At 41.9% G+C, this 16,645-nt stretch overlaps 3 protein-coding genes across 3 annotated transcripts; 2 read left to right on the forward strand and 1 right to left on the reverse strand.

The window, feature by feature from the left end:
• Window positions 1–3,733: 3,733 nt before the first annotated feature.
• On the reverse strand, window positions 3,734–6,342 carry bccip (BRCA2 and CDKN1A interacting protein). The gene is made up of 7 exons (XM_079293774.1): window positions 6,184–6,342; window positions 5,748–5,822; window positions 5,580–5,660; window positions 5,399–5,485; window positions 5,132–5,319; window positions 4,720–4,888; window positions 3,734–4,479 (listed from the first exon to the last, which is right to left on the reverse strand). Exons 1-7 carry the CDS (start codon window positions 6,322–6,324, stop codon window positions 4,309–4,311), a joined length of 912 nt encoding a protein of 303 aa, XP_079149900.1. The 5' UTR covers window positions 6,325–6,342; the 3' UTR covers window positions 3,734–4,308.
• A 369-nt stretch (window positions 6,343–6,711) lies between these two features.
• Window positions 6,712–9,417, forward strand: uros (uroporphyrinogen III synthase). Its single transcript, XM_079293373.1, has 10 exons — window positions 6,712–6,751; window positions 7,250–7,332; window positions 7,443–7,526; window positions 7,622–7,718; window positions 7,910–7,984; window positions 8,310–8,384; window positions 8,496–8,579; window positions 8,696–8,781; window positions 8,862–8,960; window positions 9,056–9,417. The coding sequence occupies exons 2-10, from the start codon at window positions 7,270–7,272 to the stop codon at window positions 9,176–9,178; spliced, it is 786 nt and encodes a 261-aa protein (XP_079149499.1). The 5' UTR covers window positions 6,712–6,751; window positions 7,250–7,269; the 3' UTR covers window positions 9,179–9,417.
• Window positions 9,418–9,858: 441 nt separating this feature from the next.
• Window positions 9,859–13,326, forward strand: mmp21 (matrix metallopeptidase 21; the record flags this gene model as incomplete). Its single annotated transcript, XM_079293743.1, has 7 exons — window positions 9,859–10,011; window positions 10,127–11,006; window positions 11,147–11,286; window positions 11,367–11,508; window positions 11,650–11,907; window positions 12,016–12,188; window positions 12,741–13,326. The coding sequence occupies 7 exons, from the start codon at window positions 9,859–9,861 to the stop codon at window positions 13,044–13,046; spliced, it is 2,052 nt and encodes a 683-aa protein (XP_079149869.1). The 3' UTR covers window positions 13,047–13,326.
• Window positions 13,327–16,645: the final 3,319 nt, after the last annotated feature.

Genomic DNA, 16,645 nt, shown 5'->3' on the forward strand with positions numbered 1-16,645 from the left:
AGACATAATACTGTTATGCAAAGGGGGTGGTATAGCGCATTAGCTGGTGCTAACTGCTGTTCAACAACACAAAGAAGAAGAAATGCTCCATTCATGAAACAGGACTTGTGTAGTGACAGTCCACCGACCCTTCTGCACTGTGTTGTATGTCACTAGCTGGCATTGCTAATTAAAGCGTTCTGGAGCTTTTCTATCTTTGTACAACAACCAAATGAACCGAACAGCTTAAAGTGGTCCTGTGGACAGAAACTCAAGTCCTCCCTGTGGACTTTCCAGCTCTTTAACGGTCACCTTTGGACTCTTCATTGCCTCTCTGATTAATGTCCTCCTTGTCTGGTCCTTGGGGTTTGGCCCTCTCTTTAAGGTTTGTTTTGTTGTCATATTCTTTCCATTTTGTAATAACGGATGCTGATGTTGAGCAGCTATGATTTTGACCACCAGTTAGTTTCAATTAAAATGTTGCACGGTGTTTAATTTAATTCCTGAACTCCAGAGTAGTAGAAGCTGGGTTCATTTCACTCTCGATACAGATGATGAACCATTTGATCCGAGCCACTGTATTGGAGTCAGTAGCTGTGTCTCAATTCAGGGGCTGCATCCTTCGGAGGACCCAGCCGTCCTTTGAGGACTGCGAAGGCTGGACCATGCGGTCTCCGAAATGAGACGGCCTACGCTACAGAGGACTTCCTGTTTCCTGCCTAGAATGCCTGTATACAGATATTAATATACTGTCATGGTTTTAGTTGTAATCAGTTGTTCAATCATATATTCAACAATTCATTCATAGTTCTTTTTCATAATATAGTTTTTCTAAATTAATATTCAGTTAATAATTCAATCAGTTGCTATGTTAAATAACTCATTTTCAATCATTTATAGTTCTTGTAAATAAAATGTATTTATCAATAACTTTATTTCATTCACACACCTATATACATACATATATATATTCATAAATGTATATATAAATTATAATAATGATATGAATTAATTACGTTCCCACATTGTTTCCCCCTTATTCATTAACGTCACATCTTGTTCCCTTGCACCTACATGTATGTGTCATCAGTTCTGTACTAGTTAACAATCAGTAAAGATTTCAATTATTTATGATTTAGTTATAATTAAATTGGCAAGAATTATGCTGCACGTTGGGGTAGTAATCTAAAGCTTTCCCTATTTTATTTATATCAACATGTAATATTATATTTATCAATACTTAACAGTACTAACAGCCTTTGAGTCAAATGAAAATAAAAAAGATATAAAATGATCACTTGCACAATATTCATTGTATATTAATTGTCGTACATTGTCAGATTTTTGAATTATATCAGAAATATGATATTGTTTCAATACAAAGACATATTTAGAAAGTTTGTCACACATTTATTTGTATTGTGCTCCTCTGTAAACAGTATACATACAGTACGTACAGTTTACATGAACATACTGTGTTCTGTGTGACAAATGCATCTGTCTCCTTCTTGACTTGTGAGCAGATGCAAAGAGCTGCTGACGGCTTCCTGTGTGTGTGTGAGGAGCTTCCCAAACCCACCAGCACAGAAGAAGCAGACGGAGACAAACTATGTCCTCTGTGCCAGTGGGGACGGGACGCCCCTCCTCGTCCTCTCGGCTGGTGGGTGGAGCGGGTGGCGTCGGAGGGGGGGAGGGGCAGGGAGGACGTCACCGTACTCACTGGGTCTCGGACTCACTGGGGTGCTGAGAGTGGTTCAGCGGTCTGTGGTGGGTCTGGGTCTTCCTGGGATGATGGTTTGGAAGACGTCCACTCTCAGTTGCCCCAGGAGTGAGAAAAAAGCACAGAGGAGTCCTGCCCTGTGAGACACAAACACAAGAGATGAATACTTTTAACTCAACTGTACAACCTTTACATTGTTCAATGATGGAATCGTATTACTGATACTTCTGTCGTCTTAGTGAGGGATTACTTACTCAGCCCACTGAAAGAAAGGCGACCACCGCTCTCCATCTAGTCCTGTAGTCCTCCTTCCTTCTCACCTGGTCCTGTGGTCCTCCATCCTTCTCATCTGGTCCTGTGGTCCTCCATCCTTCTCATCTGGTCCTGTGGTCCTCCATCCTTCTCACCTGGTCCTGTGGTCTCTGTTGTCTAGGAGATCCAGGATGTTGCTTCCTGTGTTACAGCCATCGATACCTGAGTAAAAGAGACTTGGAAAACCTTTCATAACGTTAGTAATTTTTACCATACCTCTGTCTGATACAAGCCAACATATGGAGGTCACAGCAGTACGCCATCAAGACCAAACTTAAATTGTATCAGAGCAGTGTTTTCTCTACCCTATTGTACGGTTCTGAATGCTTTAGAATGACACAAGAAGACCTCAACAGACTATCAACCTTCCACACCAAGAGTTTAAGACGAATACTGCACATTTTCTGGCCAAACACCATTTCAAATGAAGAACTGTATGACAAATGCCAACAAGAATGCATGGAGACCATCCTAATGAGCAGAAGATGGGGAAGGATGGGACATGTGTTGAGGAAAGATCCTGCTGATATATATACATATACATTTATTTACATTTATTTATTTCTCAATGAATCTTTCTAGTAGAGACAAGAGCCTGGATTGCAATAAGGCAGAGGACGGTTAACAAAAACAGCAGCAAAACAAATGTCAGCAAATTAACTTTATTTACTTTTACAAGTACAAGATGGTCAAATGAGGGATGAGGAGGTAAGGAAACATGAGAACACCAGGGTAGGGAGTGAGGGATGAGGAGGTAAGGAAACATGAGAACACCAGGACACACATGGAGAACTCTGTCAAGCTACATATTAGACAAAGTGAACATCTTTTCTTCTACTTGTCCTCAGTCTCATCTTAACTTGGTCATGGAGGCATCAACATGTAATAGAGATGTTAAATGAACAGTGAAAATTCATCATAGCTTAATTTAACATCAGTATTCATAATTACACTTCATGTTTACTTCTCCTGATCTTTACCTCCTATAACAAGGTCCATAGGGGCATCTCAATAAGTACATGTTATATAATATTATATTATATAAGTATTATTTACTGCTTTTTTCATGTTGGGATACATTCTCCTGATCTTTACCTCCTATAACAAGGTCCATAGGGGCATCTCAATAAATAAACATGTTATATTATTTGAGTGTTATTTACTGCATTTTTTCGTGTTGGAATAAACGTTAAATATTTAACTGCAAAGTGGTAATGCATATTTGATACTTTAATTTGTTTGCATTAAATCATACTGGGATGTTTGTTGGAATTGACAGGATGGCCCTACCTAGAACATTTTCCACCAGCCGCCACTGGGTGACTCAATGACTGCATGACGCAAAATATAAAATCTCACTTTTTATTAACTGTTAGAAATGCCTTCTCCCTGATTGTTTCGTACCTTTTTATATTAGCTCTGCTCTCCCCTTCAACACAGTCTGTCTGAGAATGAAAGTATCTCGATGGCTCTTTACATTTTAATGAGCAGCAGATGGATGTCGTCTGTTGCTGTACTTTAAAGGGAGCAAAACCTTCCATCACACCTCTTGTGCACATAACCAGGAGGATGCAGATCCAAAGAGACGGTCCAACACACTGCATGCACAAGCTGCTGGGGAACACTATCTCGTTCCTTACACGAAGCTGGCGGTACACCTCTCTCTTCCGGTTAATGTGGTATGTAAAGTTCTGGTTTAAGACTGAAATGATTGTCAAGACATGTAGATATATAAAGCATTTATTAATTATAGATGGTAAGAGATCTACAGAGATGTTTACATCGAAAATCCTCAGAATGGTTGCAACTCCATTCAAGATTTGCACAAATAAAATTTGTATTCTACATGTTCCATTTGTCAAAAAAAAATCCAGATTAAATGTGTGAAAGTTGGCTTGCTACCAAGTTACGTGGTGTATGTATCTGCTGAGCCTGGACTCCAAGCGCATATCAAATTATCTTTGTTCATAATCTTGTTCTAAACGAGTCCTAAAAAAAACCTTGCCATATTCATATTCACAAGATACAATTGTGTGTTTCTGCAGTATGAGCGGGGTATATTAAAGTAAACCAGGAATTTGTAACAACTGGATCTCTAAAATTGCTTTTCAAAAAAAAAAAAGAGCTGTCACTGCACAGCATGTACCGTACTAGATGTCAGGTTTAGAATACTGGCACTACTGTAGCTGATGGTACCAAAATATTTTCTTCTACAATCTCTTAAAAAGTATATTGAACCATTTCCATGAGCCTGAAGGTCTTCAGTTTGCACAGCTGTCGTAGTTTATTGGTTCGGTTCACACAGTTAGGTATTCTTTGAGTTTGGTCATAATAGCAGGCATTCTGTCTGCTGGTATCAGCATCACGGTCCTGAAGGGTTTCATGGGCACATCGTCGAACGACCACCGGCCGCTCAGACAGGTGTCTGCGTCCTCCTGGACCGAGTAGTTGAACTTCAGGATGGCTTGCTGGAAGGAAAATACAGACAATGGTGAATTCTGTTAATAGTTAAGCATTAATACAAATGTTTTACATCTCTTTTCTCTTCTTTGAAAGTAGAAACACATTAAAAAATAATAATTAGAAGGTTAGATGGCAATAAAATATCAAATGTAAGTGTTATTAATATCCAAATACTGAATGTAAAGCGTTCCTTATAAAAGATTAGGTTAACATCTCAGCCTCGTCTTGCATTTACTTGACCCTACCTCACAGAAGAATTCCTCCTCTGCATTGACAAACAAGTATTCATCTTTGGGAGCTCCTCCTCTGGCTGGAATACTCCTGTTTGCCTCTTTGCAGGTCTTGCTGATCATCAGACAATAGTGGCACTTCCCACTGGGCATAGTCGTCCTCTGAGCTTCAGCTATTTCTTCCCTGGAGGACAGACAGATATTCGGTTTATTATCCTGCACACAATATTGATTTAGTTTTGACCCCAAACAAGGATGATTTATATTCTTCTATCCAAACCACAAACACCCTACAGATACTCCGTCAGCTATTCCAAAGTTAAATGCATTCGTAGAAAGTAGGTAACCCATCTTAAAAGTTTTATTTTCCCCCCTTTTACGAGGCGCCGTCAGGTCAAGTATCCATACAAGACAGAGTGGAACTCACTGGAGCTGTTTGTGCAGTGGGAGGGCGATCTGTGGGGGCACGTTGATGAAGCGCTCGCTCAGCAGCAGCCCAACGGGCTTGCTGGCGTCATTGAGGAACTGCTCCAGCTGTTCCGTAACACTGTTGGTAGAGTTCTTCTCACACTGATCCACGATCAGCTCCTTCAACTCCTCCACGCATTGCACATCCTGCAAACAGTGAAATTACAGCAAATTAGTTCATTTTCTACATTATCAGAGTCCCCCCCAACAGCACCAGTGGTGTTACCTTTCTCTCTGTCAGGTTGAGCATAGTGATGAAGCCAAATACTTCATCGGGATCGTCATCGTCGCTGTCTTCTGGCACCTCAGCTTGCTGGAGCAAACAAAAAAAAGGGACAGGTGACCACATGTTACGAGCAGAAACTGCTGAGACGTCCCCGATACATGCGAGATGAGGTTAAACTCACCTTGATGACACTTCCAAGATGATTCTGTTGAATGATGAGGTCCGTCATCTCTGAAGTATTTACATGAGCCTTCAGGAAGAGCTGTATCCAAACACACCAGAAGTGAGTCCAAACACAACCATGATCATTTATATATAAAAAAAAAAAATCATAAATATGGTCTCAAACCTGATGTAAGAGTCTCTTGACGCCATCGAAGTCGTTGCTTGAGATGGCGTGGGCTTCAAAGTCAACCATGACCTCCTGAACGCGAAACAACAACAAAGCAGGGAGAAGTTAACAGAAACCTGTCTGCAGGTGGAGAAAGTATTTATTAAAGTACTTTTGTTATAGTAACAGGGTATTTGTTTGATGTACTTATTGTATGAATGAGTCATTTTTAGTCGGTTTTTGACACGCACTGTAAACTCATTTCAAATGTTACCCATACTAATTTAAATGAACGTTAACATTACTAATTAAATATGATATTCCAGTTTGTCTTCACTCCTGGTTGGCAGTAGATAATGCTAATGTAGCGCCCTGTTACCTTTAGCCGACAGCTGAGTTGGCTAGCTAGCTAGCTAACTAGCAAGGCCATGCATGTAATAGTTTGTTGTTTTACCTCATTGATCTCCTCCTCGGATGCCTCGCTGTCCTCCTCCCCGGAATCACCATCCCCCTCCGGATTCTCATCGGAGCTGTTTTCACTTTCCTCGGGGTTTTTGCCCAAACCTACTGCTCTTTTCTTAGCTGAAGAAGCCATGCTTGCAAATAGTCAACACGCGTTACAACTGAGTGGGCGGGGCAACTCGTAAAGTTCAGTTCACAGGGAGTTCGGAAACTGTGAATCTGAAGCCGCCATTACGGCTCAATATGTACACGACTTGCCACTTGCCGTAGTAACCTTCGGAGCCGCAATGTTGGCTTGTTGCGCTTTGCGGAAATGGACTAAACCATTTTAGAAAAAGGGGATAGGAGTTAATTAAAATGTGCCTAAACTACTATGGTTCGGTAATGAACAGGTAATTTAATTATATGATTTAATAGTTCTGTTATATTCGTTGGAATCAATAATAATGTTGCAGAATTTACATGACTTTTTAAAAGTTAGTCAAATATTTAATGTAATGTCTCCCCTTCTTCGCCATGGCTGAAAGTTGTTGTGCACTCAGCGGTAGCGACAACTCAAGGTACATGAATATCGTGTAATATCTTGTCTTTTTTTCAGTATCCGTAGTAATTCGCATCATTGTACTATACAAGCGAGATAGATTGACCGCTTATTATCACAAGGCATGGCGGACAGGTTATGATAAGCGGACGGTTACTAGCTAAGCTAAACTGTCATTCAGGACGCCTTGCTAATGTAAACAATAACAGAAGAAGACACTAGCCACATTACTACTAGCTAATGCAACATGTAATACACCCACCCAAAGAGAAAGTGTGACATTATTGCTTCTCATTTTCTCCTCGTGTGCAGCCCAATAATCGTGACTTAACAGTATCGTTATCGGCAGGTTGCATGTGACAGTTATAGGGTGTAGCTTGCTGTGCCTTCACACCCACTGTCCTCAGTCCTTTTGCAGTTTTGAGTGTCTTGCTTTGGCTGTATTTTAGACAGCAGCATTCATATTTCACCCTGGTTTGATCTGTTGAATTATTCCTTGTTTATTTGATTGATCCAGCTTTTTAAAGCCTTGTCAAGATGCATGTGCTGCTTCTCAAAGAGCCTAGAGATGGAGAGACTGGACCTGATCCCTACATTAAGGTAAAAGCACATGTTAGGACTGTGTTCAGATATGTATTTGCTGCAGTTGTCAGTACTGCTTTGCATTTCACAGATACTATTGACAGGAAGTTCTTGTTTTCTTTCCACAGGAGCTGGCATCACATGGACATAAAGCAACCCTGATTCCTGTGCTGTCTTTTAAGTTTGTGTCATTAAACACCTTGTCAGATAAGGTACATTCCATTATTACAGTATTGCATTCGTATTTGAATCATTCATGTGCATATGTGTTGCTTTTTGTATCATTTGTCAGTTTTTTTTTCTTCAGCTTTTCCAACCAGAAAAGCATGGAGGTCTTATATTTACCAGTCCGAGAGCAGTGGAGGCTGTGAAGATGTGCTTAGAAGCAGAAGAAAGAAGGGAAGGTGAGAATATACAAAGGAATTGCATTTTAAAATGAATATAATTGTTGCACCCTGTACCTCATTGATTAATCCTCTGAAAGCATGTGTTTGGTTAAATGTGAGTTCTGTGTGCTGTGTTTCTTGACTGCTCACTGACATTTGAAACCACTTCCTTGATTAAATGTCATCTTTTTCCTTAATTGTCATTTCAGAATGGAGCAGCTCCGTGAAAGACAAGTGGAACAGCAAGTCCATCTATGTGGTTGGGAAGGCAACTGCTGCATTAGGTGAGTTATTGTCACGTATGAAAATTATACTCGTACTTTTTATGAACCTTTGCTGTGTTCATGCTAATTCTAGCAGAGTGTGGCAGGCACCTGGTGCTGACAGAGGTGTGAGGTGATGTTACTGCCCTCAGTCATTTGGAAATAGGTTGTACACAAGTGACAGTTTGCTGCAAGCTGCAGCACCTGCCTGACGTGTGCTTTGCCTTCTTTCTTTAGTGACACTTGATCTCTTTGTTGTCAGTTACTTGTGTATTTAGTAATTGAAGCAGTTGAGCTGAATTTGTGAAATTATTCAGTGACGTGTTGTTGTTTATTCCCTGCACAGTACGGAATCTGGGTCTGAACCCTTTGGGCGAGGACACGGGGACAGCAGATGTCCTGTCGCGTCTTATCCTCGAACGTACGATGTGACTTCATACTCCCACATTCTTCACCGTTCACTTTAATGGGACCTTTACAATTCGTCTGCTAACTAATATGACCTTACACTTAATTCTCTTCATTTTCATAGGAGAGGACACAAATATTCCACCACTTTTCTTCCCCTGTGGCTCGATCAAAAGAGAAGTGTTGCCCACGGCTTTAAGGGGAAATGGTAAGATCTCAAGATTTAGACTCAAGGTGACAAAAGTCCCACTGGGGCTACACTAATTATAAAATAATAATTGTGCTACCTTTATCCCTGCGGGGGATCTCTTTCTTTGTTTCCAGGGGTGGCCCTGGAGATGCTGACTGTCTATCAAACAGCTGAACATCCAGACCTGGAGAAAAATCTAAAGAACTATTTCACAGAGCAGGTGAAGCCCCACTCCTTCTGCATTTTAGAGCGAAGGCTTTTCTAAACGTCGCAATTCTTCATTCGTCTGTGCATTTGCAGGGCGCTCCAGCCAGCGTCGCTTTCTTCAGTCCATCGGGAGTGAAGTTTTGCTTAGAGGTGGTACGGAGGCTGTCGGGTGAACAGCTGACTCAAATAAAGGTGAAGCCTCCTCGCACATAAAACAATGCATGAATCTGCAGTACTTAACAGATATTCGGTGCTTGTGACAGTCACTTAAACTTCTTTGTTTCCAGTTTGCAGCCATCGGGCCAACGACACAAGACGCTATGATGGCAGAGGGCCTGTGTGTCAGCTGTACTGCAGAAAAGCCGACAGCTGAGCACCTGGCAGCAGCGATGGCCAAAGCTCTCCAGTAACCAGCCACAGCTCCTAAACCCATCCACTTTATCTTCTCTCTTTGTATATTCTGTAGTATTTATATGAATTGTCATTTGTCTGCTTTGCTTTTACCAGATTTATATGTACATCAGCTAAATTGCACTGAGAAAAAAAACGGCTTTTTCTGCCAGAAGAGCCTCAAGAATGTAAGTGAATGTAATTGTAATATTTATGTTAAGCATGCTCAAGAAAGTCCATCTGACTTTTGTTTTTGAAAATAAACGCTTGTCAATGTGATGATGGAAGGTTTGGTTTGTGGTTATTCATTGTAAAACACTCAAGTGTGTGTGTGTGTGTGTGTGTGTGTGTGTGTGTGTGTGTGTGTGTGTGTGTGTGTGTGTCCGGTTCAAAACAGGTGTTGGCAGAAGTCATGGCTGTCCTAAACTGCTATTGTCCACATGAAAGTGAAGGCTTTAACCTCTTTCCACAGGTCAACAGCAGTCCATTTAAAACCAGTGGAGCGTGTATCGCACGTCCATACAATTCAGTGACTGGAGACAGTAAAGACAGGTTTACTTTTCACACAAAGCCGAGGAAGGTGGGATACCTCCAAAGAGTCGCACCTTTAGAGGGGTGTGGAGAAACTCAGCATCTGCCTATAAAGCACTGTGGCTTCGTACTTACTCGTATACAGATACCCGAGTGAACCGACGCCACGATGCTGACTTCTATCCAGCTGATGATTTTGCTTTTTTGGACGAGCATTTGCTCAGTTGATGCAGAGAAACTTTTCCATAACCGGGATCATTCTGATGTGCAGACCCTTACTTCTCACCAAGCTGAGGTTATAACAAACAAATACACAGCAGAGGTAAATTACTTTTTTCCAAATGCTCTCTCCTTTGTCAAGCTTCAGCATCTTTTAGATTAGACATTTTAAGATCGACTGTTGTAAATCATATAATGTAACCCATGTCTTGTTCCAGCTATTTCTCTCTAGATATGGATTCATTACGCCAGTGAACTGGGAGGAGGTCCAGTTTGAGGATTCCGACACCTCTTTTCACAATGACTTCCTGGGTGACCTTCAAGACATGATCCAGGAAGGAACCTCGCATCACTCAAGGGATGCTCCACAGGATGGCGACCACGACGGTCTAACCGAGAGCCAAGTGTTTGTTTCAGCTCTTAAAGAGTTTCAGAGGGTGTCGGGTCTGCCTGCCACAGGTGTGTTTGATGAGGCCACCAAGGTGGCAATGAACAAACCGAGGTGTGGAGTCCCTGACAAGGAGATCGACCTGGACGCCCCCGTAACACCTGAGAACAGCAGCGCCTTCGTTGCCGAAAGCAGTGCAGGTGACACTCTGAACGCGACTGACGCCAACAACACTGCTTCTTTTACCGCTAACCCCTTTGAAGATGACATATTCAATGTCAATGACACAGAAAGTGTTCTCACAGGCTTTTCCAATGACACCGGCATGAATTACACAGACAACTTTCACTTGTACGATGGCATTTTAAACAGCACTTCTCTAAACGGCTCACACAATATCAACGCGGGCGGTCGAATGGCGAGTACCGGCGCGAAAGCAGTGCGACGCAGGAAACGTCACCTCGCCGCTCTGGTGTCCAAAAGCAGGCACAGGAGAGACTTGAGTGAAAGCGGTCACATGGCCTTTTCCAAGAGGGTGCTGAAATGGAGGCTGATAGGAGAAGGATACAGCAGTCAGCTGTCAGTTGAAGAGCAGAGGTACATCTTCAGGCTGGCCTTCAGGATGTGGAGCGAGGTGTCTCCCCTGGAGTTTGTGGAGAATACGCGTTCTCCACTGGAGGATATTGATATCAGGCTGGGCTTTGGCACAGGTAGGTCTGACCCAACACATATGCTAATCATTACATATTTCCATTGTTTCACTCGACCTGCTCATGTCAAGTAACATCTATCTACTGATCAGAAACCAGCGCACTCTTGTTTTTTTCAACTCATGCTATATTTCACTCAGGAAGGCATCTGGGTTGCAACCAGAGGTTTGATGGCACTGGTCAAGAATTTGCCCACGCCTGGTTCCTGGGTGATATACACTTTGATGACGACGAACATTTCACCGCTCCCAATGCTGGCAGCGGGATCAGTCTCCTCAAAGTAAGCACGATAAAGGGAATCATCAGATGTGTAATGGAAAAGAATAATAACACGTTTTTTTTAAATTTCCTATTTGTTAGGTAGCAGTTCATGAGATCGGCCACGTTCTGGGTCTCCCCCACATCTACAGAGCTGGCTCTATAATGCAGCCCAGCTACCTGCCCCAGGAGTCAGGCTTTGAGATGGACTGGACGGACAGGAAGGCCATACAGCACCTCTATGGTACACGGTTACAGCTCCATCCAGTGGATACGTACACACACAGAGCAGGACAGAAATAGATTCCGTTTTATTTACATACTTGCAGTAATAGATTGACACAAAGGAATAAGTTTTCTTCAATGTGCTTGTGTTTGGACTCAGGGGGCTGTAAGGGTCGATTCAACACGGCCTTTGACTGGATCAGAAAGGAGAAGACACCCTACGGGGAGGTGGTCATCCGCTTTAACACCTATTTCATAAGAGCCGGCTGGTACTGGCTGTATGAGAACAGAAATAACCGAACGCGCTTCGGAGATCCAGTTGCCCTGCAGGCTGGCTGGCGTGGAATTCCCATGGACGGAGTGGATGCGTACGTGCATGTGTGGTCCCGAAAAATAGATGCTGTTTACTTCTTTAAAGGTAGGCCCCCAAAAAAAAGCAGCACTCGCCTACAAACCATTTTCATAGCATATCTCCAAAGATATTCCTGTAAAGTATTTGGTGAATGGTGTTTTTGTTGGTGCACAGGTGCTCAGTTCTGGAGGTATGACAATGAGAACGACCAGGCGTTCAGACAGGACGCTGAAGGCCACCGCTATCCCAGGTTAATCTCTGAGGCTTTCCCAGGGGTGTTCGGTCCCATTGACACGGCCTTCTATGACAGGAGGGACTCTCGCATCTACTTCTTCAAAAACACTCTTGTAAGAATTGAATCCTTATCTTCATCTCGTTAGCACACGATAACGGGGGAGGTGCGTAGAAATCACAGGGATTTATTTCTTTAGTTAGTGGTGTCACAGACCCTCAGGCACCAAAAAAAAAAAAGCCCCATGTGTGTTTTGGTAATGTGGTTAATTGCAAATTTGTCCGAGAATATCAACTAAGGCGAGCCCTGCAATATTATAGTGGTATAAACACCACAAAGATTCAATATTATATCAATTATGGACAACGATACGATATTTTCTGGTATCACAAAGTCTGCCACAATATGATTTTAACTCAATTCAATTCAGTTGCCTGCAATCAATATGAGACAATATCATCTTCACATTCAGCATCATCAGTTACATCGATATCAACTCACAATAAACTCTGTCAAATCTGTTAATAATCTCTAAAGTTGTGTTGATCAAATTACCAAAAACATATTCATGCAAAGAAGCCTGCTGCACTTCCTTCTGTGATTTGTTTGCGTGTTGTAATTGACTTGATTTCTATATAAGAAAGAAACCAATCATCTGTTCAAACAGGTGTATGCATTTGACGTGGAAGCCAACAGCTTGGCAAGAGGCTTCCCCGAAAACATCCGAGATGTTTTCCCTCCAGTGGTGAGCGGAGACCATCCAGATGGCCACATCGATGCGTCGTACTTCTCCTACACCCACAATGCCGTCTTCCTCCTCAAGGGCTCGCGCTTCTGGCAGGTGTTGGGAAGCCGCGATCGCTGGCGCCGGCCCTTTCTGCCACGGAATGGCCTGCTGCCGCACAAGGAGGTGGATCGGCACTGGTTCGACATCTGCAACGTTCATCCCACTGCACTCAAACTAACCCGCTGAGTTTGCTGAAGCAGAGATTCATTAAACCACACTGATGTGCGCTGATATGGACGACTGATTCACCTGTGGTGGTATGTATACATGTTGTCGTGCGTGTAGACATCCTCTACTGTAAAACAAATATATATATATATATTTATCTATAATTTAAGATCTTAAAGACAAAAACAACAGAATATGTCTGTTTGCTTACTTTTAACGAGGTGTGTTATTCATGTTTCAGCTGCTCTGTCTGTCTTTTACTTTGAGGTGCCGAATGCATGTTTGCATGAAAACGATCCTAATGAACCTCTGATGACTGAGATATTTAGCATTCGTGAGAGTATACTTATTCATGGCTTGTTTACTTATTTTTACACTGACACCTCATTTCACTGACACACGTTGCTTTCAAATGGCACACTGACAAAGACAAGAGGATGTGTATGCAAGAACATATGAAATGATGTCAAAGCTCACAATAATACATACTTTTGAAGAAAGATGCGGAAAAGTATCTGTACGATTATGCGTGTATAAAAATGGAAATCTATTCAGAAGACTGAGAGTGGTTCCTTGGTAAACTTATAGATGAAAGCATTCGTCTTTTCTTTTTTTTTAAAGAAATGTGATATATTGATTTAAAATGTATATCATCAGAAATATCACACACAACGGATTAACATTCATCCGGATTCCTCGGACTTTGCCTTAATTGCACAACATGCTACGAGGAGGGATACAACATAATAAGCAGATCCTCTCGTTGCCCTGTGATGAGGATCATGGGAATATATTATGCACTTGCTCCCATTTCCTCTTGTTAGCTCGACTGTCTGATCTCAGCACATCTGCACTGAATGTACGAAACTATCGCTTCCCTCTAAATCAACTGCAGGAACTCCAATCTACAGCTGGAAAGAATATCACGTCAAGTCAAATTTATTTATAGAGCTCAATGTCACAAATCACAAATTTGCACCATGATTTAAAAAAAAAAAAAAAAAAATCCCTTCATGCTCTGATTCATTCCCTAGCAGTGCAACAAGCTTAAGGTCTGACCTGGAAGAACACAATATAAGCTTTATCAATAAAAACCTGGAGGTGGTGGAACACAGTGATCCGTTTCTTTGGAATTCCTTCTTGCTTTGAAAGGTTAAAGATTTACACGCTATCAATCAAAACAGACCCTATTGAAATTAAGATTGAAGCCAAAATGATTGAAAAAGCCACCCACTTACTGAATGCTGTTGCATTTTACAGAAATCACTTGAGCACGGTGCAAAGAAACACACATCGATTCTGTAATCAATATGTTACTTGAGCACTCTTGTTAATTCCACTCATTTGAGGAGATTAAGCTCCTGGTGGGCTCCAGATAACTAGCGTTGTGCTCCAGGCGCTCCATAGGCTATATTAATAAATTGAAGGAGAAATCAATTACAAGCACAGGAACAAAATGTCACGGTAATTGGGGCTACAGAGACGAATGTCATGAGATGATGATGAGTCTGCTCTCGCATGAACAGAATGAGCTTTCTGTGAAAGGCGTCAGCAGCGTACAAATAAATATCTTCGTGCAGCTTGTTTCCTGTGGATGTGCGCTTGTCATCTTCAGATAATATTCCTTGTGATTTTCATCTATAATTTAAGTCACTAAATATCACTGGGTATCATGTCTGGCTTCTTGGTTCAAGTCCACTTCAAAATGTGAAGATTTCATTTTGTTATGACACTATTTGCAGGCAAATTATCCCTCCGAGAGAACGAATAAACATCCCGTAATTCAGCGTGAAGTCCCATTTGTTTGACTATAATATGCCATATGTTTGTTGCTACAGTATATTGCTGTTTGGTTGACATCCCAGCAGGAAATATTGACAAACTAATATTGAATCCAGTCCACACACGATGATGCAGTGCATTGGAGGTTTTGTTTATCCCAATATGAAGCACCATACACCTCCTGCTACCCCGGACTTCCCCATATTGAGAAATCCTGAATACATACTGTTTTTTCACACATGTGAGTCCCCCGCTGCCGTATCGTGCCCAGCTCAATGATCTGTGCTTTTTGCACTGGCAGTGCTGCTATTGAAGCTCCACATCCCTACACCCCGGGCCTCTTTGGATGCGACTGAGATAAATGAGATCAGTCATGCTGATGGAGCCTGAGCTGCTGCGGCCTCAGAGAGATACAAAAAACCTGTGTCATGGCACAGGAATCCACACGGGAGGCACTTAAATAACGGGAGAATGGGACGCCACTGGTGCCTGCAGCACATTCATTTATAAAAAACAAATCTGCCAAACTCTCGCCCTATTTCTGTCTCAGAGCAGAGTGTAAAACATAGGAATCAATCATTGCTCGTATCATTCCAGCGTCCTACAGTGATGTGTCTTTGTGTGTGCCACGGGATTAGTTTAACAAACTGCTGCATGTCGATACAGTGGCGTGTTGCGTGTTGAATGTATCCTGAGGAATCTCGTCTGCCAGCTCCCGGCTTTGAAAGGATATTCTTGTTGTCCCGGCAGCGATCTCGAGGGTTGACTAGTGAGGATGATGTCGCTTTCAATATCTTCGTGTGAAGAGAACATGAACCAGGATTTCCCCCGTGATGGAAACGATGGCGTTTTCCTCTGTCACACATTGTGGGACGGATGTTTAATGGTTTCAATTTGTTGTACGCTCGAGTTTGAGAAATTGTTCGTTGTACATGTCATAATATTCACACAGCACTGTGGAACTCCTCCATATATGTTATAAGAACACTGGATCCTTTACTTCCCACAATGCAACTCGAAAGCATCTTTTTGTGAACTCTTTTCACAGGCTGAGTAGTACTCCCTGTGATGAATAAGCTGATCTTTCAATTTCCTAACGAACAAAAACAGTATATCGTGTTAAAACATCATCTCTAACAAATACAAGTTATAAGAAGAAGACAATATGTTAAAAATTGGAGGCAAATGACAATTATTTTTGGTACATTCTCATACTTCCAAGCACGAAGAAGGGTGAAGCTACAGGAGAAGGGGCCAGCAGAGGGCAACCTCAACACACAGAAGTGGCTCAACTAACCCTCAGCACAGCACAATTCTCTATTTTTTCAAAATATTGAGTTTTTCACATGCTTATAGGCATCTTTTGCATTACCCCACAAATGTATTTGACATTTTGTATGGATCTGAAATGCAGCAGGGAACAAAACTCTTATGTGTGTTGAGTTCATTTTAGAATGATAAATATGTGATTTTGGACTCATGCTTATGAACCCAATCAAAGTACAGTGGGCTGTTAATGTGTAGTTGTTCCAGAGTATCTCTGTGGTTTTATTGGATTGTATTGGAGGATTCTCTCTGCATTCTGTACGAGGTCTACTGTGGAATTCTGACGTGTGTGTTTATCTTGAAATGACAGGATATGGAAATACCTTTACCGTGGTATACACACGCTATATGTGCTGTGTGTTCTCTGTGTTTGAACTGGAATTTGTTGCTGCTGCCAAGGATTCCACAGCCTGACTGAGGCAGAGTGCGGATCAGCATTTATTCTGCAGTAATAAGCGAGGAATTCAGACTTTCCTGAAAAGCAGTAACTCTGAGTGGCATCGTTAACA

The sequence above is a fragment of the Melanostigma gelatinosum genome (genome assembly GCF_949748355.1).
Source record: "Melanostigma gelatinosum genome assembly, chromosome: 21".
Classification (NCBI taxonomy): Eukaryota; Metazoa; Chordata; class Actinopteri; order Perciformes; family Zoarcidae; genus Melanostigma; species Melanostigma gelatinosum.